Source organism: Sus scrofa, chromosome 6 (assembly GCF_054392235.1).
Source record: "Sus scrofa isolate SSC_HxYL_T2T_F1_AM1 chromosome 6, Sscrofa_HxYL_maternal_Yorkshire_Landrace_v2.0, whole genome shotgun sequence".
NCBI classification, from domain to species: domain Eukaryota; kingdom Metazoa; phylum Chordata; class Mammalia; order Artiodactyla; family Suidae; genus Sus; species Sus scrofa.
Genome location: NC_139388.1, coordinates 148,856,122 through 148,880,687, shown reverse-complemented (window position 1 = coordinate 148,880,687; position 24,566 = coordinate 148,856,122). Strand labels below are relative to the sequence as shown.

Below are 24,566 nucleotides of genomic sequence, written 5' to 3'. Positions count from 1 at the left end.
ACATTATTATTTTAGAGGAAAGCCTACATGATGACGTGATGACCCAGATGAGGAACTCCCGTCGCCCTTTCAAGTCTCTTTTCTCTCCATCACCACCACTCCCTCTCTCCTGACCCTTAAGGTGGGGCTCTATGTCCCTTCCCCAATACACCCACCTCTAGCCGGAAGGTCTGGATAAGAGAAGTCCACATCCAGCTTTTGGGTGGTTTCTGCTTGGCTTCTCCTTGGATTCTGTTTCCTTCCCTTTCAGCTTATATCTGCTTCTTAAATCTCTGTTCCCACATCTCCACCTGGCTCCACTGAAAATCAACAGGTCCAGGTTCCTCTTTGCCTGTAGGCACATATTCAGCACAGCACGTTTCAGTTCTGTGCAGGAACCTGGAAGAATGTGTGGATGAATTCATTCCCACCCACCGGATCTACAAGCTGAACACAATGGAATGCAGAGGTGGTTATTTGAATGTCTTAGGCTTTCTTGTCAAGGGCAGTTATAAAAGCTGACATCATAAGTTCATTACAGATCTCTAAGAAGAAACCATAAACACATCTGCAAAATTCTTAGAAGGGAAATTTTGGAAGATGAATTTCCATCTTTAAAAGTTTATAGAAAATTAGCACATTATGTGGTTTCTTAAAGAAGTCCCTAAAAAACACCCTCATGGAGCAGAATAAACGCACTTACTTCTTAAAGATAATAAATCACAAAATTCCATTACGGTTCAACATTCCCATCCAAAGATTCAACATTTTTTTTTCTTTTTTTTTTTCTTTCCTTTTGCCTTTTCTAGGGCCACTCCCGTGGCATATGGAGGTTCCCAGGCTAGGGGTTGAATCAAAGCTATAGCCACCAGCCTATGCCAGAGCCACAGCAACGCCAGGATCCGAGCCATGTCTGCAACCTACACCACAGCTCACGGCAACACTAGATCCTTAACCCACTGAGCAAGGCCAGGGATCAAACTCACAACCTCATGGTTCCTAGTCAGATTCATTAACCACTGAGCCACAACGGGAACTTGAAGATTCAACATTTTGATGCTTGTGCCTGTTCTCTTTTTCCCATCAACCTTTATCAGCCAGTACGGATAACCAGTGACAATCAATTCTCTGCCTTTATGGTCAAATAAAGACCAAACACAAAGATCAGACTTAGCAGTAATCAGTGTATAACAGTAGGCACAGGTAATGAAACACTCTCATTCCCTGGGTGGGCAGGAAACTTGGTTCAAATCTTATTCTCTCATTATGACTTCTTTGGGCCTTAGTGTCTACAATACAACAAGAAAAGGTCTGAGCATATAAACCATGAAGGTGACATAATTCTTTAAGTTCAAGTGAATAACAAAAAACCTCCACTAATTTAAATGATAAAAGAATAGCCCAAATGAGTGTTAGGAATTTTAGGGCAGACCTTAAAGTTGAAGCATTTTAGCTACCTCTGCAATAGGTCCAAAATGCAAGGCACTTATCTATTTCTTCAAAAAGTATTACTGACCACCTATACTGCACTACCCCATCCTTGCTCTTATGTAGTTAATAGTCTTAGAGGGATTATATTTTTTTTCTTTATGATTCCTTATAATACAGCATGATAATTCTAGCTAAAGCTTCAGAATTAGTTAATATTTTATAAGAAAAAGATCGCTTTTTTCCTGGAAGCTTGACTTTCAAAGGTCTTTGTCATTTATGTTATGTCTGGAAGCAAAACTTTTCCCAATGGATGATGATTTTAATTTTATAATGTAAAACAGAAGGACAATTGGGATTTGCTATGCAGCTAGTATGGATGGAATCTCTCTCTTCCATGTATTAAGTGATATTCATTTAAAAGTCATGCTACCTTAGCTCATCTATGCTTTTTATGAGCTGTGACGACTGACAAGCATTTTAAAAGGCAAAAAATTTAAGATTCAAATTAAACCTTGGTGAAAACTATCACTAACTGGGTCAAAAAGTGAGTTAATTGCTCTAATTCACCTAATGTGTGGACGACATGCTTCTTGAATGACTCTTGTGTGGTTTAAACTTAACGGGAAGGCTATCAAGCAGGGTTGCTAAGTTTTGAATTTTATGTAATCCACTAAGAGGCAGAAATAAGCCACCATGAGCCTAACTAGACATGGGATGACTCAAAAAAACAAAATCCTTAAAAAGTTAATTAGCCATGACTTCTAAATCAGGGGAATGGCTATCACACAGATTGATTTAACACATATGCACAGGTAGCTTAGGTTCTCTCATTTAAACTTACGACCTCTAGTGAGATTTTTAGATGAGGAAACTGAGTCTCATAGAATGAAAATGATTTGCCCAAGTTTGATAACAAACCAGATCAGACCTAAACCACAGGCCATTGGTTAGAAATCTACGTGTTTTTTTTGTTTTTTTTTTGTCTTTTTAGAGCTGCACGTGCAGCTTAGGGAGGTTCCCAGGCTCAGGGTCCCACTGGAACTGTAGCTGCCAGCCTACGCCACAGCCACAGCACTAGGGGATCTGAGCTGAGTCTGACACCTACACCACAGCTCAAGGCAACACCAGATCCTTAACCCACTGAGAAGGCCAGAGATCCAACCAGCGTCCTCATGGATACTAGTCAGGTTCCTTATGGCTGAGCCAGGATGGCAACTTCCAAGAAATGTGATCATTTTGAATGGAATGATCAGTAAGTTTATCATTGAACAGAAACATGGAAAACCTTAAGCCAACACCATGTTGTTTTGTCTTATGACCCTTTCTAGGAATCTTATAAGAAGCCCAAGTCATTAAAGGGAACTTTCTAAATTTCTGTAGCAGTGAGTGCTGCTTGGCTGGGAGAGTTACTTGAAAGCGAGGTACAGCTTTCCTGGACAAATTTATGTCAGTCCTGACCTAGCAATGTGATCCTTTCAAATATATACTAGTGCTGACTTTGTTCAAATCCCAAGCCTACTTCTCATCCCTCTCCCAAGCCATATGTTCTCTCTCTCTCTTAACAGGTGAGTAGGGTAGGGGAGAGGGGCATGGAAGAAATCTGACAGCTATTAAAGGAAAAAAAAAAAAAAAAAACTAATTGAAAGGTGACCTTAGTCTACGTTAGTTTAAAAATCTGGGGTGTCTACAAATTATCCTGTTTCTTTCTCTTTCATCAAACTGTTACCCAGAAATTCTATGTTCTCATAGAGCAAAACTCTGTGCTGTTGGGACATGTTCAAAGAATGGTACCTGCCAAGAATTTAACACCAACGCACTCATGAACCTGCAAATGCTGTAAAATAAGGAGCAAGGATGACTGAAAGGATATCTAAGGCCCTGGGATTGCCTGTCACAGACAAGCCCCTCCCCACCCTACCTAACCCTACCTCACAATTCTGAAGAAGCTGGTCCCTTTCAAGTGCACGTTATGTTCTTTAAATGACAGCAAAACCCTGGCACGATCTTTCCAAAACCTCAGTAAAAATCTTATCTACAACTTGCCTCAGCCCAGGCACGCAGAGGCTAAAGTCAGAGCCCATTTCACACAAGCCAGAACTAGCTTAACAGAGCAGAGCAAAGAATGTGGGGACAAGTATTTTCTACATTTCAGGCATTCCGTTCTCAGGTGAGTTACAACCTAAATGACAGCAGAGAAAATATATAAAAACCCAGGGTAAAAGAAACAGAAAAAAGACCTTGATCTGCCTTCAGAGAGGGCTGGGTTTCAAAAATATGGAACCCAATCCTTTGGCTGTGATCACATAAAATCAAACATGTTAAACAGAGAATTTTAAAAATATATATTCGTTACAGCTAAAGCAGAGGATGCAGAAAAACAGTGCTTTGTGACTCTTAGTTTCAACAAAAAAAAAAGAGGAAGAATTTACTTGCACCTCTAAAATCGTAAAAATATGCTCATCAGTAACAACGGCACAAGGCCTTCAACATTTTAAGCCCTATTTTAGTGAATTTTCTACTTGCAATTAGCTTCAGAGTGAAGAAATGACAGAGACAAAGGATGACCAATTTTGTCGTTTCTTTTGTATACAAAATAGACGCCCCCCCAAAAATATTGAGCATGTCGCTTCCCTTAAACTCAACATAACTTCAGAATTATGCCTGCCACAAACATCCCCTGAAAGCACAAAAGTTAGTCACAATTTTAAACAAAGAATCATCAGACTGATGAAGTCTTAAAACTAAACATGAGGATGGCGCTTCAGCTGGATTAGTAAGGATGTCTCATAATGCATGAGTTTGGGTTTTTTTTTAAATTTTAAATTACGTTTTCTCAAGCAGGAAAAAGGGTATGTCCCACACTCTCAGTAAGCAAGGAAGAAATTTAGTTTTTTGCTTTTTTAAAATTATGTGATGTTCTTTAAAATCCACATAGAACAGCTTAACATTCTATATAACCCTATTGCTTTATGAAAATTAGCTAAGAACATTAAGTTCACAAAGGCAAGCAGGAGACAGCCAAGTTATTGCTATTTTATTTTCGAATAACAGAAAAGTCAAGAGAGCTACAAGAACCTCAAGTTGGGAATTTCTGCAGATTAACTCTATGGCCTCAGACAGAAATCGGATGGTCTTCGTGCTGAAATTCAAGAGGCATTAGAACCTGAGCTGAAACCAAGGTTCTGCCTCTTATTGTATAAACAAAGCCCCTTCTCTTTCTTAGGACTCTGATTCCTCTTCAACGGAGGTAGGACAAGATGGTCTTTCATCTTTACAATTTAATAGCAACAAGCGCCATAGCTTCCAGTCAGGCCAACCACCACCAAAGCAGACAGACACAGGAGACCCAGAAAGCTGCACATCTGGCAAATGATAAGATCACACAGCTCTAGAGTAGAATCAATTAACATACCCCAGCTTATAATGTAGTGGTGTGACTGCGGTGGGGAGGAGGGGGGGTGCTACCAGGTGTGTGATGATTTGCCTATATCCAGAGACCCCCAGAATCCTGGGCATGCTCCCTTTCTCTTCCTGTGTCCTCATGTTACCTACCACATGCCTACACCTCTCTGATGCCAGGGAGTTTCTGTGGCAAACCATTCCCACTGTTGCAGACTTAGAAAATGGCATAACCCAACTCTATTAAAATTGTCTACAGAGAAAAAGTAATAGACCTGGAGTAAAACTGTGCATGCTTGAGGGCAATGATTTAGACTCATGTTCTTATTTGCTAGTTATCTGCAGCAATATTCATATCTACCATTTGGGGAAGGTTCATTATGAGACATTTGATTATAATGGGAATTCATGTTAGAAAGCAGGCTGAGGAGTTCCTGTCGTGGTGCAGTGGTTAACGAATCCGACTAGGAACCATGAGGTTGCGGGTTCGGTCCCTGCCCTTGCTCAGTGGGTTAAGGATCTGGCATTGCTGTAAGCTGTGGTGTAGGTCGCAGACGCGGCTCAGATCCCGCGTTGCTGTGGCTCTGGCGTAGGCCAGTGGCTACAGCTCCGATTCGACCCCTAGCCTGGGAACCTCCACATGCCGCAGGAGTGGCCCAAAGAAATAGCAAAAAGACAAAAAAAAAAAAAAAGACAACAACAACAACAATAAAAAACAAAACAAAACAAAAAGAAAGCAGGCTGACCTCGGTGCATGTAAAAACCCAAAATGAGTAACACACTGGGTCTTTTCCCTTCCCTCTCCGAAATAGATCCATGAATCTGGAGGTGTTTGACAAAATGGTAGTGACTCAAAGAAGAAAAAGAATAGAAAATAAACAACATCAAGGCTAAGTTCCTCCAGATCTAAGAGCAGTGAGGTACAGAGAAGGAAAATTAGGACACAGATATAGGGTTAAGTGGATGGTTTCAATAAAAAGTCCTTTGGGAATCACATCTCTGGTGGACCTGGTCCAAGAGGAAACCCAAAGGGTACCTTATCCTCACAACAGTGGATTTCTCACCACAATCGTCTGTGAAACAGGAGGCCTCTGTCCCACATCACAGACGAGGGCAGGAGCCAAGGAGCTTTGGCTGATTAGAGGTCATGGAGACCACAGATCATCTGTAGAGTTACAGCCAAGTTCCTCTCCACTACATGATGCTGCCTTGAGACCAGACCCTCTCTCTTTCTCCCTCCTCCCCCCTTCTATGGAAGGGGTCATCCCCAAACTAAAAGCATCAGTTAACTGGCTCCCAACCAGCACTCATTGGCTTAACATTATTAATCTGGAGCTTGAAGGAAAAAAAAAAAAAAAAACTATCATTTACTGACCTTCTTCATAATGAAAAATCATAATGCCTTGCCAAAACAAATGTGGTAAGTTGGCCTCTTCTCTCAATTACCTGTGCTTTCTTGGAAACATGTATTTGTGGATAAAGCCTCTGAATTCACCCAGGGAATTAACTAGAAGATTAAGAAGGTCCTTTAATTCCTGTGGGTCAGTGAAGTAAGAATGCCCTTCACCAGGGCATATTAAAAGAATGGAGCAGGAAGGAAAAAAAGGGAGCAGAAAATTGCACTTGAAGACCCAGAATTAAACAGGCATAGTAGATAGAAACACTAGCTCACTTTGGGAAGAGTAGGTGGCATCAGAAGTAGATTTTGGACATCCAGGCACATCCCAAAGAGATGTTCTCATATGTTTACAAAGGCCTTAATTTTTCTTTCCTGAACCATATTCTATTCCCATCTCCCTTTTCCACACCCACATTCCCCTCTCTTGTATATACAATATTTAAAATAGCTATATTCGGGACCTATTGTGTATGCTGAGTCTAGGTGGCATTCAGGAGGTGAGTTATTTCAACAAGTTTTCAATTTCAACTTTCAGGCACACTTTGCTGTGTGTAATTTCTTTTGGGGGGGAGCTAGGGTGTAATTTCCTCAGGTTCATCCCTCGCCAACATGGTCTGCAAGCATTGGCCAACGCTTAGAATGGCTGGTAAAAGAGATATTAATATATATTAGGAATCTGGATTATTTGTATAGGAAGTAACTAGGTCAATGAATAGTACCCAGGCAGTCAAGGGAGTATGTGGTTTGGGAAAGGGGGTTTGGGAAAGGGGTTGAAGCAGAAAATTAGTGAGACTGACCTTTTACCTTCTATTGAATATATGTAGAATCAATTTCATCAAACTTGGCTCTTTGTTTCCCATAGAAATTGAAGGAACAATAGGAAGAGGGTGGCATTAGATTTAAGGGCATGGCTTGATTCAGTTCAGAATCATGGGCTTGAATGCCAGCCCTCTTACTTACTACTTTGGTTAACTCCAAAAAATTCCTTAAGTGAGCCTCACATTCATCTGAAAACTGGCAAAAATACCTGCTCCTCTAGGTCGTTATGTTCATTAAATGAATCAATACATGTAAAATGTTTTCCATAGTCACCCAATAAATCTTCAAAAAAAGCAACAAATTGTAATTATCCAAATCCCTCACTACTGGTCAGATGACACTCTGATTATTGCTTTTGCTCCTCTACAAAATTTAATTATGGGTGGAACATGGTCGGGGTAGGGATGGGGGGAGGGACAGGTAGTGCTTAAAGGCGAAGAACCTTTGGATTTTTGTATTCTAAAACATGAGTTGCTCTTTTCTATAATTTGTCAATCCTTTTAGATTAGCCTTATTATGAAAAGGTTAACTGCAAAGCATTTCATCATCAAGTTTGAGAACTTCAATGCCGCAAGCTGCTCCTCCCTACTCCCATCCCCATTCTCATCCGGGCACTTTCTCGGGGACCCACCCATATGTGGCACACCTATTTGGCCACCGTTACCACATTTTTGGAGAAAATACAAGACCTAAATGAAACACACATGATCACTTAAGATCTTGATGCTATCTCTCATCATCTCTTAGTTTCTATAAAAACTGAGGGCAGTAAATTTTTCAAAAAAGAAAATTTGTCAACATTCTTTCCAGAAAACAAAATATACCTATTTGTGGTGTCAGCATGGAAGCCTCTGGTTTGAAATGCCCTCAGTATTATGCATGCGTGTGTATATAAACAAAAATTATCCTTTGGGGAAACAGCATTTTCAACTTTCAGTAAGAGGCTCTTCGTTCAACTTCACTGCCAGTCCACATCTTCTAAAAACCTCTCCAACCTCAGCTGATTTCTTCTCTCCAGCTCTCCCTTTGAAAAGGTCCAGACTTATATAACCACATACCTATGTTAAAACCACTAACTAGAGAAAATAAAATTGAGTAATCCTCCTTAAGGGATCAGAACTCAAACATTTTATGGCTAATGAACTTGGCTGCTCAGCCGATTGGATGATTCATAGACTTGTGGGGGCTGGTTAGAACCTGTAAGAAATTGGTTGGAAGGGCATATATAGATTTCTCAAAAGTTGTCCTCTCTTGGCCTGGGCAAGGCACTGCTTTATTAAGCACAGCTGGACTCCATTTCACTTATCATATTTGATATTTTTCCTTTAATATATTACCCAATGATTTAAAATGAGAAATTAGTTCCATTTGTAGTATTACTTATCATGTCTTTCTACATTCAAACCATTTTTATTTAGCCCTACAGGTCAAGGCTTTGGGAAGTGGGGGCAGGAGCACCTAATGGTTGATAATTCTGGATTAACTGGAATCCAATCCCAGCTTTGACACTAACTAACTGGATAATCCTGAACAATCTGACTAGACTTTTCTGTACTTCATTTTACTTACATGTAAAATGGGTACAACAGTCTGATTTAGCAAGGCTTTGCATGGATCAGATTGAATAAAGTCTGGCACATAGGGTGCATTTAACACATGTTAAACATTATATTGTCTTATTAATATGTCAGGATGAAATATTAACATAACTATTTCATGACATTAACATAACTATTTCACGCGTTCTTAAATTTCCAGCGAATGAGTGAGAACTATCACGATGTCAGAAATGTAGGAAATCTTTTGCTAGTAAACTTGGATTAGAAGGGACTCATTAGAACCTCTGGTTCTCCTAGGTTACTTGGGCTTCAAGTCCCCTCTTTTTCCTAAGTCCCAGTCAGCACTGTAGCCCTATCCTGGGTGTACATTAGGCTCTAATCAATATTTTGCACATTAAGCATATAACATGCATGAGTTCAAAGGTAAGGACTTTTGTACAGTTCAAATTCTAAATCTCCATAGAAACACCTTTGAGGTGTTTCACACCTTCTTCTGTGAGGAAGATAAGGTAAGACTCTCCACTGTCCACATGGCTTTAAAAGAAAATTTTAAGGCCACATTATTACAAAATGTCAACTAGCTAGGAGAGGCTTTGAGTCTAGATCTAGGTTCCAAGTAGGGGACTTGAAAACCTTACGAAAGCTACACTATTACCTCAAGGAAATGTTTCTCACTTTGAGAAGGAAGAAGGAAAGTTCCAATAGCCGGCTAGACAGGCTGTACTAAATGCTTAGATGAAAGCATGATTAGAGATTGCTAGCACTAGCATGTTTCTGTTGTAATAGCCACGTTGATGGTTTAGTTCTTTAAAAGTCAAATAATGTAATTTGAATTACAAAAAAAAAATCCCACCTTTCACAAAAGAATTTCTGAGGTTGCACAGTACTTCCACAAACCACATTAGATACTCTGCTAGTTAATAAAGAAAGAAGACCTGGTATAGTCAGATATGAAACTTTACAATATAAAAAGCAGAATCAAATACAGAAAAATGTAGGCTAACATCAACCAAAAGCCAATTCATTTGTTCTTTTCTCAATAGATACCTAAAACTGCAGGATTACAAGTATTGCATTATTAATATATGCTAAAGTATAATAAATACCACAATAAGCGTAAAATCTAATGTATTGGAAAGCAAACCCTTATATACTCTGCATAACTGTAATTTTATTTAATTTCTTAAAATCCTACCACTTTCAAATAGATGATAGCAGCAGCAGCAAAAAAAAAAAAAACTCTTCACATGAATGCATCCCAATCAAAACCATCCACAGCACCCATGCAAACAATAATACCACAATTATATGGGCCGTATCTCAGAAAAGCAATAGATAATCCCATGTAAAAATTAAGAAAACTGATTATATATGTCTGTACATGTATGTATATTATATATGTATACATATAATATCGCCAGCAATTAAAAAAAAAAAAAAGGCTGCTCACATAGTGAGCCTTTGAAAGAAAGCAATCTTTCCTAAAAAAATAACAATGGGCAATCTGTTGATATTTAAGTTTGACACATTCTCATTTATAGCTATGCTTAAAATGCAATAATTTTCTATTCATCCAATCCTGATCTTTATACTCTTACCAGTTTTAGAACAGGTGGGAACAGTGACCTGCTTTTCCAACCATTATATCCCCCAGACATGACTAATTTAAAGCTGAGCAAATTGCACATAATGGGCCAGGGAATCAAGTTCACGATTTTTAGTCGGCTGCACTCTTGTTTCAGGGCACATGGTCTCTTCTTTCCCCTCCCCCTTCCACCACCCCTGCAGCTGCTTCTCCATGAACTAAATTCACCAAACGTGAAATCAAAGGAAAATTATTTTTTAAATTTTCTGCAGGCTTATTTTTAAGGAGGATAAAGATTAAGCTATATCTTTAAAAATATTTTCTTTTCCTTCAGGGATTCTTAAGTTTTTAAATGAGTTCTAAATATAAAATAAGTTAAGGAAACCTTCTCAACACATAAGCAAACAATAATCAGATGCATGATTTTATGATGGCTCAAAGTTTTTATAAAAGCATGGCATAATTCAGTCAATTCTTAAGTACCTCAAATTCTGCCATATAAGATATTGCTTTCCAGAGCCTTCTTGCAAAAATCCCATTAAAGGTTTAGCAGGATACAGACCCTGGCACAAAACAAACAAAATAAGCACAAAAACAAACAAACCCCCCAAAAATTTGGTTCTAAGAAGGAGTGGAGCAGTGGAGGATTTAAGCTGACTAAATCAAAACCCAATCCCTCTTACTTCCTTTTTTACTTAGTGTTTAAATTTTTCCCCATCAATTCTAGAAGGTTACAGCCAAATATCAGTCAATACCACAAAAAACTCTCCAAGGACTGAAAAATTCATACAATTTTATAACTGAGAGGGACCTTCGACTCACCCACCTACCAATGAGGAGACAAGCCTGTTGGTTAACTGAAAAAGTGCCTAGCCACTTTGGCTGCAGATTTGTCATTACTGTTTTGGGGTGGTGTTTGTTTTTGGTTTGAGAATATGTGTGTGGAGTACTTCAGGTGCTTCCAATCAGGATCTTGGCCATTCAGATCCACCCCCTTCCTAGGCTGTTGTGTTTCTTTTCATCTAGGACAACAGTGATCAAACAGGAACATTATATATACCAAGGCCAATTCAAAGTGAAGATTTCACTTTCTCACTTGGCCTCTGCAGATGAATTAGAAAGACACGGCACACTCCAGACTCCCGATTTCTTAGGGATCAATGGAGTTGAGCAGTGCAGGAGTTCACCACTCACTGGGAATGGTGGAGGAGGAGGTTTCTGGCCTTTGCTTGGACTTTCCAGCCTACACATGGCTCTTTCAGCTACTGATTCCACTTGCCCCCTTTATTGAAATTCCATCAGTTGCTTAGTTTCACCTGCAATTCCAATTTAGGGAAGTTTGGTGAAAAAAACATATGACTTATCTTTTGTTTGTATTTATTTCCCATGTTTGGGTCTTGTAGCCTACCTAAGTTCTTAGATTTATTTAAGAAACAAACAAACAAAAATTACTCGAACTGGTTGAGACAAAGACTAAGCCATTATTCAAATGTTTAAGGTCTTTTCGGCCTTCCTGCCAGAACTGGGGCCATAGCCTTAGCAACTGAGAAAGAAGAGAAGGTAAAACAACAATTTGCCCCAAGAAGTGTGATACAGAAAATTTTGTCTTTTTCAAGGAAAGTTGGAACGAAAGCATTTCATTTACTGAGGGGACTCTAGACCTATCACTAACTTTTTGAGATTGTTATCAAGCATTATCACTAACAAAGTTCTCTGGGAAAAACAACCATTGGCACCACTAACTCCAAACAAACCCCATATGAACATATAACTGTTCTGACCCTATGGCAGCTCCAGTGTCCAGCAGCAGCCCCTCACCAGTACTCTTGCACCTTCTCCACAGTACCAAGATTCCAGAAACTATACTAGTTCTAAAAGTGCCCTAAGAAATCTACAACAGTGGATAATGGGCTAGATCAGCTTTAGAAAAAGAAAAAGAAACACACACCAACAAACATCAGGGAACTATGTGTAATGGTTCGCTGCTTGTGCAAAAACCTCAAAGAGGATGAAGGTCAGACAGGGATAATAGGCCAATTTAATTCTGAAAGCACAAGGTGCAAGAAATTTTAATTATGGTCTGCCACTGAAATCACACAAGATCCAATGGCATCTAACTGCAACTGCTCATCAAGGGAGACAAGAGGTGTAATTGTAACCGCTGCATAATCACTGTGAGGGCACAGGGAAGGCTGCCTTCAGCTCCCAGTAGAGAATGTATTAAGAGCCTCGAAAAATCCAATACAGGGAAACATGGAGATTGCACATAGCTAAATAGAAGCTCGTAACAGAGAGTGAGAGAGAGAGTTGGGGGGGGGGGGGTGTCCAGAAATAAAAAGATTAAGCTGTTTGACCCAAATTGAGGATATGAGCTTGGAAAACTCTGAACCTCTTTCTGCTTTGTGGATACATACAGAGAAAGGCAGAATCTCCTCTAGAATTTTCTCTCCTTGGTGAAGCTTCAGCCACTCTCCTTTGTTTAAACAATTAGCTTGGATGGTAAAGTGATTTACAGAACCAGACTCCCTTTCATTTGTTCCCATCAAAACCAAGTCTGAAACAAAACGCCAGAAACACGACTCAAGGTGCCCAAGCCTGTGCACCTCTCACGACCACAGCAATCACGACGACACCCGCGTCGCGGGCTCTGGAAAAAGGACGCGCACAGAAAGCCCCTCCGTAGACTCTCCACTCCGCAAAGTTTTACAAATCCGCAAAATAAGGAAGCCAAGCCTCCCATCCGCGCCCGTGGTGAAGTTGGCTCTGAAGTTTGTGCCCGGACGTCCTAAATCTCGAGGGGGAGGGGAATGCAAGTGTGAGGGAGGATGGATGGAGATGGAGACACAGAGAGAGGTAGGGAGTTTTTCGAGTGGAAGGTCCGCGAAACCATCTTCTTTACCCGGAAAGCCTCTTTAGCTCCGAGAGGTCTCGGCGATGCACGCCAGGGGAGGTCTCTCCGGGAGAGCTGTCACCTGTGGGGGGCTGCGGGGGGGCCGCCCTCCTAGGCGCCAAGGCAGGACCCAAGGCTCCAGACAAACCGGCTCTCGGGGCTCTAAGAAGTGGGGGAGGGGAGATTCGAGAGAGGGCAGGAGGCCAAAAGCAACACCTTTCGGATACGCTTTTCCCCTCCGACCTCTCCAACTTCCCACAGTACCCGACGTGGACTTTCTCCCACTGCACCCACCCTTATTCAGGCTCCCGACCAAGGACAGGACCTGCTGGTGGCCACGGTGAGGGGTGAGGTGGAGGTGCCAAGATTCAGGGGGTTGCAAAGGTCAGGACCCAAAATGCAAGCTCTCAGCCCCCAGCTGAGACAGCCAAAAGCGTTTACAAATGCAAGGACCACAGCTCTGTAACAGGGCTCTGGGTTTGCGCCGGGCGCAGTTCTTCGACTCTACAGTTGTTCCTAATAAAGTCGATTACGTTGCCCTCCGGGAGCTGATTGGGAGAGAACCGAGAGGAAAAGGGGGGAACGCGGGAAAAAGCAGGGAAGAGCAGCAATCAACTTTGTAACCCAGCGCTTCCTCGCGCGATCCGTCGCCATGCTTAAGATTCCCACCCCCGCCACCCCCCTCCTTCCTTTCAAGTGGATACTGAAACTAGGCCAAAACTTTTTCCCCTCCTTTTCTCTTAGCCACTAGACTGGATTGTGCCCCACGGAGCCCCATGGAGCTCTGCTTTCTTAAGCACAATAGCCGGACTAATTAGATCATAGAAGCAAGGCAGTGATACTGTAACAAGTAGCCGGAGAGGCAAAGAGGGAAGGGGCCCGAAAAGAGAGAAAGGGGGAAAAGTTTGCAGTTCTCGCACTTACCAATCAAGCCTCCCACCAGAAAGGCGATGATTTGGAACACAAGCAGAATCCCACCAACAATGCACAGCTTCTTGGTACTCATGTTTTCTATAATTGCCCCAGCCATTTTTGCGCCCCCTTTTTTCTTTTCTCCTTGAAATAAATGTTTTAGGGTGTGTTTTTTGCTCCCTCTCCTTTCACGCTCCCTTCTCCCTCGCCTCCTTCCAGGGCGCTGCAAAAGTTCAGGGGTGCGGGAGCGCAAGGATGGGACCGGGACGGAAGGCGCCCGCACGGATTCCCCCGGCGCGGCCGGCTCGTGCTCCCCCAATGCCCGGAGCTGTGATTGTGGCCGCTCCGCTGCCTGTGGACGCTTAAAGGAGCAGGGAAGCGGATCACATGACGCCGCCTCCCTCCCTTTCTTCCTCCCTCCCTCTCGCGCTTCCTCCCTCCCTCCCTCCCTCCCTCTCTTCCACTCCCCCTTGCCCGCCAGTGCCGGGCTCTGAGCTCAGGCGGGTGCTGGTGTCCCGTTCCCGGGTCTGGAAGGCAGCCTGTCCCACCAGGGGCTGGTGTCCTTTGGGGGTTAATGTTGTTGTTAAGTGGGTTCCCCCTACACCGCTTCCCACACGTTTCCTCTCCTGATGCGAGATTTAAATCACCCGTGGGCAGCTTTGCAGACCTTTAACTTATGCGTCTACTTCAGGAAATGGTCCCCACCCTCAACTGCCAGAACTCTCTTTAGGAAAGAGGAAGAAAAAATTTTAAAGGGACCCAAAAGATGCTTAAGTCAAAGCACGGAGACTGAAGAATAAAGTCTAAGATCGGCTTCCTTCTGCCTGATGGCAGCCTCGTTGTTGGGCAAATATCCACCTCAATCTCCCCACTGCACCCCTTGAGGAACCCTGCTCTCCAGCCAAATCAGGCCACTGTTCATTACCACATTATCCCCTATTCCATAGTTTTCCACAGCCTTGACCCTGGCTCTTGAAAAAAATATAGTTTACCCCCATCCGAGTTTCAAACATCATTTAAAAACCAACTCGTCTGAAAAAATACTTTCTTGTTTTCTAAACTACCCCCATGTAATATCTCCGGGAATTGAGCCCCTATAGTTCCTGTGTTTACATTCCTACCTCCTCTTGCAAGGACTTGTGTGTACACGTTTGTTTCCACCATTGAGCTGCAAAGTCCTGGGGGATAGGGACCAAGTGCTTTTCATCTGTGTACCCCCTCTGGTGCTTAACAAAATCCAAGCTCTAGTAGGTCCTCCAGTAAACTTTTGTGGAATGAATAAATAAGTGAATGTGAAAGCAAGCCCGCAGTGTGCATTTCAAAAGCTAAAAGGGACCTTATTTGACTTAGACAGGACACATATTAAGTTACAGTGTTTGTTATCTCTTTGTAAGGATATATTTATGTTTCTACTTAATGTCCAGGAGTAAAAGTAAGTGGGACTCTAGAAATTTCCTGCTCCATCAAGCCTGAATTCCTGGGCCTGGTTGTTCCATATTTCATAAACTGGCCACTTGGCCAGTACAACTCACATTGCTAAATAGACTCTTGGTATGGTAACATCCCGGTCCCACACATATATGGCTTCCACCACCCACAACTCCTTACACACCCGGTTCCTTGTCCCTCCTCTGCATCCACCCCCTTCAAGCCACCAGAATATCCCAAGTCCTGTCTCCTCCTCTACACTATTCTTGATTTTTCATTACCCTGATAGAAGATGCCATGCAAGTTATTCCTAATAAAAGAGTTCATTTCTAGTCTCTAACTAGACTAGACACTCCCTAAGGACAGGTACCAAACTTTATATATGTATGATTCCATCTCCTTGGCGTCTTAACAGTTTTTAACTGTTCTGAGGATCTAATTGCTATTTCTTTCCTTCAACCCTTTAACCAATAGGAACATATTGTGCCCTTAACTTGTCCCAAGCTTTCTTTTCTAAGTACCTGAGGATAGATACCAAGATGTGAAGGCACGTGAGTGCCCCTGTCCTGAAGGGGCCCCAGTCTAGCCTTTATTCACTGAAGTGATTATTGTTCTTTAAAGAACCCCAGATCAAATGGGAAGAAGTAGACAGGAGTGTGGTCAACAGCAGTGGTCAACAGTTTAGTACCCAAACATAGACCAGTCTGAGTTATTTGCATTCCTTCTTTACCTTTTCAGAACTTCACATCATTTTTTTTTTCTGTCAAGAGTAGGTTCCAGAGATCATAAAAAGAAGAATGTCCTTCTCACCTCTACTGCTAGTTAGCTCCATCCACATTGTGTTCTCTTCTCAGTAAGGTGCTAGCTTCTATACATTTACATAATAATGATGCCTTTGAGTTAGAATCCCTTTTTTAATAGCAAGGGGTATTCCTAAAGTAAGGTTGACAGGATTCATTTCAAAATTTACTCTACATCTGATACTACATTTCACTGTTGAAGAAGAAATGGTGTCCCATGCATCTGAAGTATGAATTGGATCTATAAAATATTCTTGGCTAGTTGAATTGGTTTGTTTCAGATTAGCAACTTCTCAGCTCATTTTTCTATCAACTGCTGCAGCACACCCCATCCCCTCAGCTCCCAAATGCATCTCTTCAGAGTAACTGGCCTAACTCCTTAAGTTACAGTGTCTCACATCTGGAAAATAGAGGCTTAGAATAAAATGCTGGTTCCTTACAAAGGTGATCCCCTATTTTGAAACAGCGCTTATGTAACCATTCTAATTAAAAAGAGATACTGCTAACAGCAAGTCAAAGCTTCTAGCTTGCCTCAGATTGCCAACGTTGCCAAACTGAGTGTAGGGCAGACACATGCAATGTCCATCATCATGAACTGCTTTAAAAAATTCGCAATATCTCTTATGACTTTATGAACATTAAAAGTGACCATTGGATCCTTATTTTAGAAGGTAATAACATGTTTGTAGAAAAAAGGATGAGTGTTTGAGTCAGCTGAATCTGGAGTGGAGTCTAGATCCCAGCTCCACCCCTTGCTATGTGTGATCACCTTAAGCCATTATAATGTCACTTACCCACTATGAGGCTCAGGTTTCTCATCTGTAAAATTGAAATAGTAATAGTACCTACCTTGTGGTATTCTTGCAAGATATATTGGTGATGATGATTGATAATGATGATGATAATGTTGATTATATTTAGGGATCCTGAAGGGAAAACAAAAACATGTTAAAAGACTAATAAAACTGATCACTAGCTGATTCTTTCTTTGCTCTAAATTTTTACCATGTTATAATTATTTTTGGAAGCATATTTCAGGAACAGTCTGGGTGATTAATTCTATCTGATAAAGGTGATAATAAGACCAATGTCTAGTATTGAACTCTGAACAATACTCAGTGAACTTTAAACACAGAAACATTTCTATTCTAAAAAACTGCTCTGAGTTCCCACTATGGCACAAGGGGTTAAAAAGCTGACTGCAACAGCCTGGGTTGCTGCATCCCTGGTGTGGTGCACTCGGTTAAAGGATCCAGTGGGTACCAGTTGTGGCTTAGATTCAATTCCTGGCCCTGGGAACTTCCATATGCTGAGGATGTAGCCACAAAAAAAAAATTAAAAATAAAAAAATAAAAATAACTTCTTCAGTCACCAGTAAAACACTTTTGGGGGAATCATTAGATAGACTGTCCAAAAAATAGGTAATCCAAGGGTCCAATCCAACTCTGCCAACTGAAATTAATCATTCCAACTCCATGTCACTAGACTTTAAGCTGGGGATCCTGATTTAGATACTGATTTATTTGACAGGTTTGGCATACGGAAGGTCATAAAGATGTGCAATGAGTATTTATTGAATAGATGAATGAATGAATGAATGAATGCATAAATTATGAATAAATGAATATCTAACTGGAGGTAGATTCACTGCAACTCCTCCCCTCTCCCCAAACCCCCCATTCTTATGTAGTATTTACTGACTAAATGCCTATCTGGCACATTTTCCTGGGCTAAAATTTGCACACACACGCACAGATATATATATACTGTATTGTCACCCCTGGCTTGCAAGCTCCTTATGAACAAGGAGAGTATGACCTGAGCCTTTGTGTCTCTTACAGCCTCAGCACAGCAGCTTGCACAGAGGAGGGCTCGGTTCCTTGGTTCCTGAGGTTGAGAAAAGCTCCCTTTGGAAGCCAGGGGCGGCATATCATTATTGTCATCACAGTAGATATAACATAGAAATCTGAAAGGATTGCGTCTACCTACTCAAACACCTAATTTACTTCTCAGAGGGACCTAGAAAGAGTACTAATCCCACTCTGAGACTTCTCATTCTCATAAATAGCTTTTATCCATAAATGGCATCCCCATGGCTCCTTCATTGTTGGTATTTTCTCGTAGTTAGGGCCTGTGAATATGAGCAGGCATTTGGGTTCACACTCTATTATTCAGTGTCACTTTTTTCTCTCTGTCTAATGTATATATTTTTTCACAGTTTCTTTTAAAATGCTTATTCCCCCCCCCCCCGCACAGAACCACCCTTCCCTTCTTTCTCTGAGAGTCCCATTGTCTTGTTTTGTGTATAGATATAACAGCTTTTCCAGCCCCTCCTTTCCTGCACTAACCTTGGGTAGAAACTATTTAGAACCCAGGGCTTAGAAGTCCATTATTTCAACATCATGATCTTTAGAAGAATCTGTGTAATTAATAAATACCCCCACAACCTCCTCACTTTTTGCACATCAGCACCTGCCTTGCAGTTCTCCATTTCACCTTTTCTTTTATATTCCACATACAGTTGGGACATGAGGCTTATTCATGCCTTTAAGTCTTACTAATTTTGTAAATAAATGAGAAAATTACTTAATTTTCTGCGATTTATTTTTCTAAAAAAAGATGACAATATCAACCTCATAGATTGTGGTGCACATTAAACAAAATAATGTTACTAAGTGCCTAGCACAGAGCCTGGCACAAAGTGAACACTCAGCAAGTATTTTACATGTTATAAAGGAGAAGATTTCTGTTCCCAGATAGAAAGCAAACAAACAAGCACACAAACACCCAAAGAACTATGAAACACCTCCTTATTGTCTCTTATGAAATTGTCTGTTTGAAATTGCAACCCAGAAGAGCAGGTAAAAAATTTTACAGGTTTTTAGAGCGCTCTGTGGGAGGTCGCTGACAACTTAAAGTAGCCAGTCAGCCCCCTTATGTTTCCCAGTCTTGAAAGAAGCTTCAGCAGAGAGCAGACAAGCCTCCAGTGTTTAAACCTCTGAGGTCACGTGTACTGGGTTCCTGGAGTAGAGATGGGGAAAAGGCTTTTTCTCTGAGCCTGTCTTCACAGTATAAGCCAAAAGTGTCTGAGCTAACTGCTCTCCCCACCCCTCATGATTGCTCTCCCTCCCTGTCTCACCTTGTACTTTGTCACACTCACAAGCTCCTCTCCATCCGCTCCTCTCCACCAAGAGTGGCAGTGGGAAGACAGCCTGGACAGAGATCCTATGATGTGAAGACAGCCCTCAGCACCATGGCAGAGTGGGCACACGAATTTTAATGAATGAATGACAAATGAACATGTCCCAGTCCCTGGCTATCCAGAGTGGGCACACAAATTTTTAATGAATGAATGACAAATGAACATGTTCCAGTCCCTGACTATCCAAGAAGGGCCCCCTCAAGTGACCAATGGCAGGAAGAGAGGCTTAGACTTAAAGTCAGCCCTAGACCATCTGGGGTGAGAAACAGCCCAGACTTGGACCAAAGCCCAATCCTTATCCCATGCTAATTTAAATTAGCTCAGAATCATCCGTAAGTAGCTCAGCATGAAGGACAATCTCCAATAAAAACAGCTTCAGGCGTCTATTTGTAATGTGGGAAAGTAAAGGTTGTATGAGGATAAAATACATGAAAGTCAAGGACCTTCATATTTCTACTTCCCACTAGTTAAAGGAAACTGGGATGACTGGGAGTTAGGGAGGGCAAATAATTCTGCAAATGTCAGCTACAACAAAAGCAAATAGCTCCTAATAATAACTCCAATATTTATAACAGCAACAACAAGAACTTATATTGATTTGCTTCCTATGTACCAAGCACTCCGCCTCCAAACTCATCAATATTTTTGGATGCCTGATCTCCAAAGTAGCAATAAACCACCTCTTGGGAAAAACACCCATTTTACTGATGCATATGCACCTTTACTTAAGCCCTTAGAGCTATTTTAAAGAGCTGGCCAGCATAGCTTAAGGGTTAAGAACATGTGTTCTGTTTAGCCCCTGCCTCCAGGGTAAGAATAAGGATTAAATGAGTTTACCTGTGGAAAGTACTTACTAGATAGAGTACTTAGCATGTGGTATACAATCAGTAATTGATAGTTCTTTTTATTAATTACCTTCCATCACCTTCTACAACTTGCTTCTTTAATGATCTTCTTTCAAACCTTTCCTCAACTTTACTCTCAAATCTTCTCCATCCTAGGAAATATCCTTCTCAAACCTGTATTCTCCTTAATCTATCATTTTCACCGGCTCCTTTCCTTTGGTTGTGAATCAAATTTCTGGAAAGGACCAGTTCATATTTGCTGGCTTTACAACCTCAGTTTCCCGTTCCCTCCCTGGCCTACTGCAGATAATCTAGATTCCAGACCCAGTATTCCACTGACTCTGACAAAGATCACCAGAGATCTCTTTGGTGTTCATCATACTTGATGTCTCTGAAATTTAACACTCCTTCTAGAGACCCCCCTCCCTATTTCTCAGCTTTGATAGCTTAGCTTTCTCAGATCTCCTCCTACTTCTTTAACATCCCCTTCCTTCTCTTTCACCAGCTCCAGTTCTTCCACTCACTCCTTGAATGTGAATGTTTCTGGGTATTCTCTCCTGTACCTCATCTCTTCTCATAGGGTCTTGTGGGTAAATCAGCCCACCTCATGACTGAACTATAGACTCCTAGAGCTAATTGCTTCCTAGACATCTCTGCCTAGACAAACCACATGCACCTACAAACCAACCAGATGTCTCCCCTGTTTCATGTAATGGTCCAACTTTCCAATTAGTTACCCAAGTTACGTGTCTCAAGGCCATCCTTGATTCATTACCTGCACATTCAATCAGTTATTCAGACCAGGTTCTTCCTCACTTCCTCTTAATGAGCTACCTTCTCCTCCCCTACCACTTCTCTCTAAATCCAGACCCTCATTATCTCTCCAACCTGGGACTGCTGAAGACCTTCCTTATCAATTCTCCAACCTCTGGTTTCTTATTATAGAAAAGTCAGCACACAGTTTCAAAATGTGATCGTTATAAAACACGGATCTGTTTTCCTTTCTTTCTGAATAGAATTCTACAGCATCTTCCCACTGCCTACAAATAAAGTCTACTTTTAAAGCTCATGTCTAGCAAAATTTCACTGAGAACCCCTAATTCCTTTGTTCCCAGATTCACCAAGGCACTTCTTTGTACCTTGCTGTGTATAATTCAGTCTAGCTAATGTCTTTCTCCTTGTAATGTAATTATTGGGATAGACCAGTTAACCACTAAGGTGATGTCACCAAGCTATGATTTTGTGGTATTTCTCCTGTTGTATTGCCTGTTTAAAAGCACTGGCTATGGAGTTCCCTGGTGGCCTAGCAGTTAAAACTTGGTGTCACTGCTGTGGTTTGCCTTACTGCTATGGGGTGGAGGTGGTTAATTCCTGGCCTAGAACTTCCACACGTTGTGCATGTGGCCTAAAAAAGTGCTGGCTATTCAGAAACCCAAATGGAAATCTAGAAATTTTGCTAGACTTCCCATTTATACCTGTAGTCAACAGATACTGCCAATATTATCCGTCAGGCAACATAAATAATGCATTATCATAATAACATCAAACACTTATACTTACTGTGTGAGAGACATTGTTGAAGTGAGTTAGATATAATGTACAAATTGGGAGTTCCTATCGTGGCTCAGTGGAAATGAATCTGACTAGCACCCATAAGGACACAGGTTTGATCTGTGGCCTCGCTCAGTAGGTTAAGGATCTGGGGTTGCTTTGAGCTGTGGTGTAGGTTGCAGATGGGGCTTGGATCTGGCGTTGCTGTGGCTGTGGTGTAGGCTAGTGGCTAAGGCTCCGATTCGACCCCTAGCCTGGGAACTTCCATATGCCGAGGGTGTAGCCCTTAAAAAAAAAAAAAAAGTATACATCTCAAATAATTGTAGTGAAAATTAAGTGTTCTAAGTGTATTCATATTTATCACTCTATATCGCTTAGAACATTTTATTCTCACCACAGCAATTTGAGATACACTCTTTTTAGATGCTAGGGAAACTTTGGTTTAGAGAGGATTAGTAATTTACTCAACCTCACATGGCTAATAAACACTGGAGCTGGGCTGTGAACACAATCAATGTAGCCACAAAGTCCTTGCACTTGATAGGTTCTCTCTTCTGCCTTTGATTTAAATAACAATAACAGTTGCAACCATTAAAGTTTTCTGTATACCAGGGACTGCTCTGACTATATTACATCTATTACTTTATTCAATTCTCACAATACCCTCTGTGAGACAGATGCCATTTTCTTCTTGATTATCTATCCAGACAAACTAAAGAAACCCAAGTAGAAATCCAAACCGGAAACCCAGAAAAAATCAGGGAATAGTAAGTCATAAAACTCATGTAGAAGAGATGATATGATATATCATTGTGTCTCCACCCTACTGCTTTGAAGACCTATGGCTATGGGAGATGGGAATATAACAAGGGTGGAGAAGTGATGTTCTCACTATGATCACAGATTTTTTTTTTTTTTTTTTTTTTGTCTTTTGTCTTTTGTTGTTGTTGCTATTTCTTGGGCTGCTCCCTCGGCATATGGAGGTTCCCAGGCTAGGGGTCCAATCAGAGCTGTAGCCACCGGCCTACACCAGAGCCACAGCAACGCGGGATCCAAGCCGCCGTCTGCAACCTACACCACAGCTCACGGCAACGCCGGATCCTTAACCCACTGAGCAAGGGCAGGGGCCAAACCCGCAACCTCATGGTTCCTAGTCGGATTCGTTAACCACTGCGCCACGATGGGAACTCCGGTCATAGATCTTTAAAAACTATCATTTGAAACCATGTTTATTATTGGACAGGGATTAATAACACTTCTGCTGTGTTTATATAGCACCCATTCTGTACAATTTTAAGATAATATCTTAGTAATCTCCACAACTTTGGAGGTCTGGCCAGTTATAATTATCACCATTTTCCATTTGGGAAAGTGTAAGTACAGGGAAGGGAAAGCAGAAATCCAGAGTTGCTCAACATTACTGGAGGATCTGGAAATGGGACTCTAATTTGAAGCTCACTGAAGGGTCCAAAATATCAAGATCGTGATAATTTCACACTCCCGCCCCCTTTCTCTCCTTGTAATGGAAAAAGAGAGCAAAATATTCTAGCTAAAAAGGCTAAAGCAGAGCCAAAGACAATCAGAAATGGTGATGGGCTTTGCGCTGGATGAACTAAGATAAAGGTTTGTGATGATGAGGAGGACGGATGTGCTTGAGACAAGTCAGGTTGTTTGCCAGAAGGAAACTTAGTTGTGTTTTTTTTGTTTGTTTGTTTTTAATTCAGATTGAAATGTATATAACTTACATACAGTAAACTACATAAATCATAGATATACACATTGATGAATTTCTACAAATGAATACTATATTTGTTCACTAGAGATGCTATAACAAAATACCACAGGACGGGTGGCTTAGGTAACAGAAATTTATTTTCTCACAGTTCTGGAGGCTGTAAATACAACATTAAAGTGCTGGCAGGGTTGGATTCCTCTGAGGCTTCTCTCCTGGCTTCTAGATGGCCATTCTCTTACTGTATCATCACATGATCTTTGCTCTGTGTGCTTGAACCTCTGATAGTCCCTTCCTCTTCTTCTAAGGACATTGGTCATATTGGATTAAGCCTTCTCCCAAATGGTTCTTTTAACTTAATCTCCTCTTTAAAGACCTTATCTCCAAATATATTTATATCCTTAGGTACCGGGGGATGGAATTTTAACATATGAATTAAGAGGAATACTTAATTAAGCCATAGGGGGGAACATATGCGTATGCATTTTTAACTTATAAGTTCTATATATGGTATAGAACTGCCTAGATCAAGATATAGAACATTTCCTCAATTTCAAAAAGCTCTTCTGTGCTTTCTTCCAGTCAGTCAATCCTCAAGTGCTAATTCCTTTTCATCTTTATCACCATTGATATGTTTTTTTCCTGTTTCACAACTTCATAATACGTACCTGCTATCTTTTGTTTCCTTTTTGGCTGCACCTGTGGCATTAGGAAGTCCCTGGGCCAGGGATCAAACGCACGCCACAGCAGTGACAATGCTGAGTCCTTGACTGCTAGTCCACCAGAGAATTCCATGTACTTGTTTGCAGAAGTTCTTTGTATACTCTGGATAGACACTTTTTTGGGATTTGTACTGTGAATATCATCTTTTGGTCTATGCCTTGTCTTTCCTCTTTTTAAATGGTGTCTTTTCATGAATAGACATTCTTAATATTAATTAAGTTTAGTGTTTCAGTCTTTCCACTTATAGTTTGTCTTGATGTTCCATTTTTAGAAACGTTGTCTTATTCCAAGGTTATGAAGACACTCTCCTAT

The 24,566-nt window shown here is 41.2% G+C and overlaps 1 protein-coding gene across 2 annotated transcripts in view; it reads right to left on the bottom strand.

Moving 5' to 3' along the window:
• WLS (Wnt ligand secretion mediator) overlaps positions 1–24,566 on the bottom strand; it is a 129,992-nt gene that overhangs the window by 91,844 nt on the left and 13,582 nt on the right. Inside the window, exon 2 of one of the 2 annotated variants that reach the window (XM_021096488.2) lies at positions 17,051–17,127. Coding sequence is in view for 1 of the 2 variants with exons in the window: in XM_003482073.5 (XP_003482121.1) it covers positions 13,986–14,091 (106 nt within the window). In the remaining variant the exon portion in view is untranslated. Of the gene's footprint in view, positions 1–13,985; positions 14,312–17,050; positions 17,128–24,566 lie in introns of those variants that run through there. The other variant, XM_003482073.5, reaches the window with a different exon arrangement.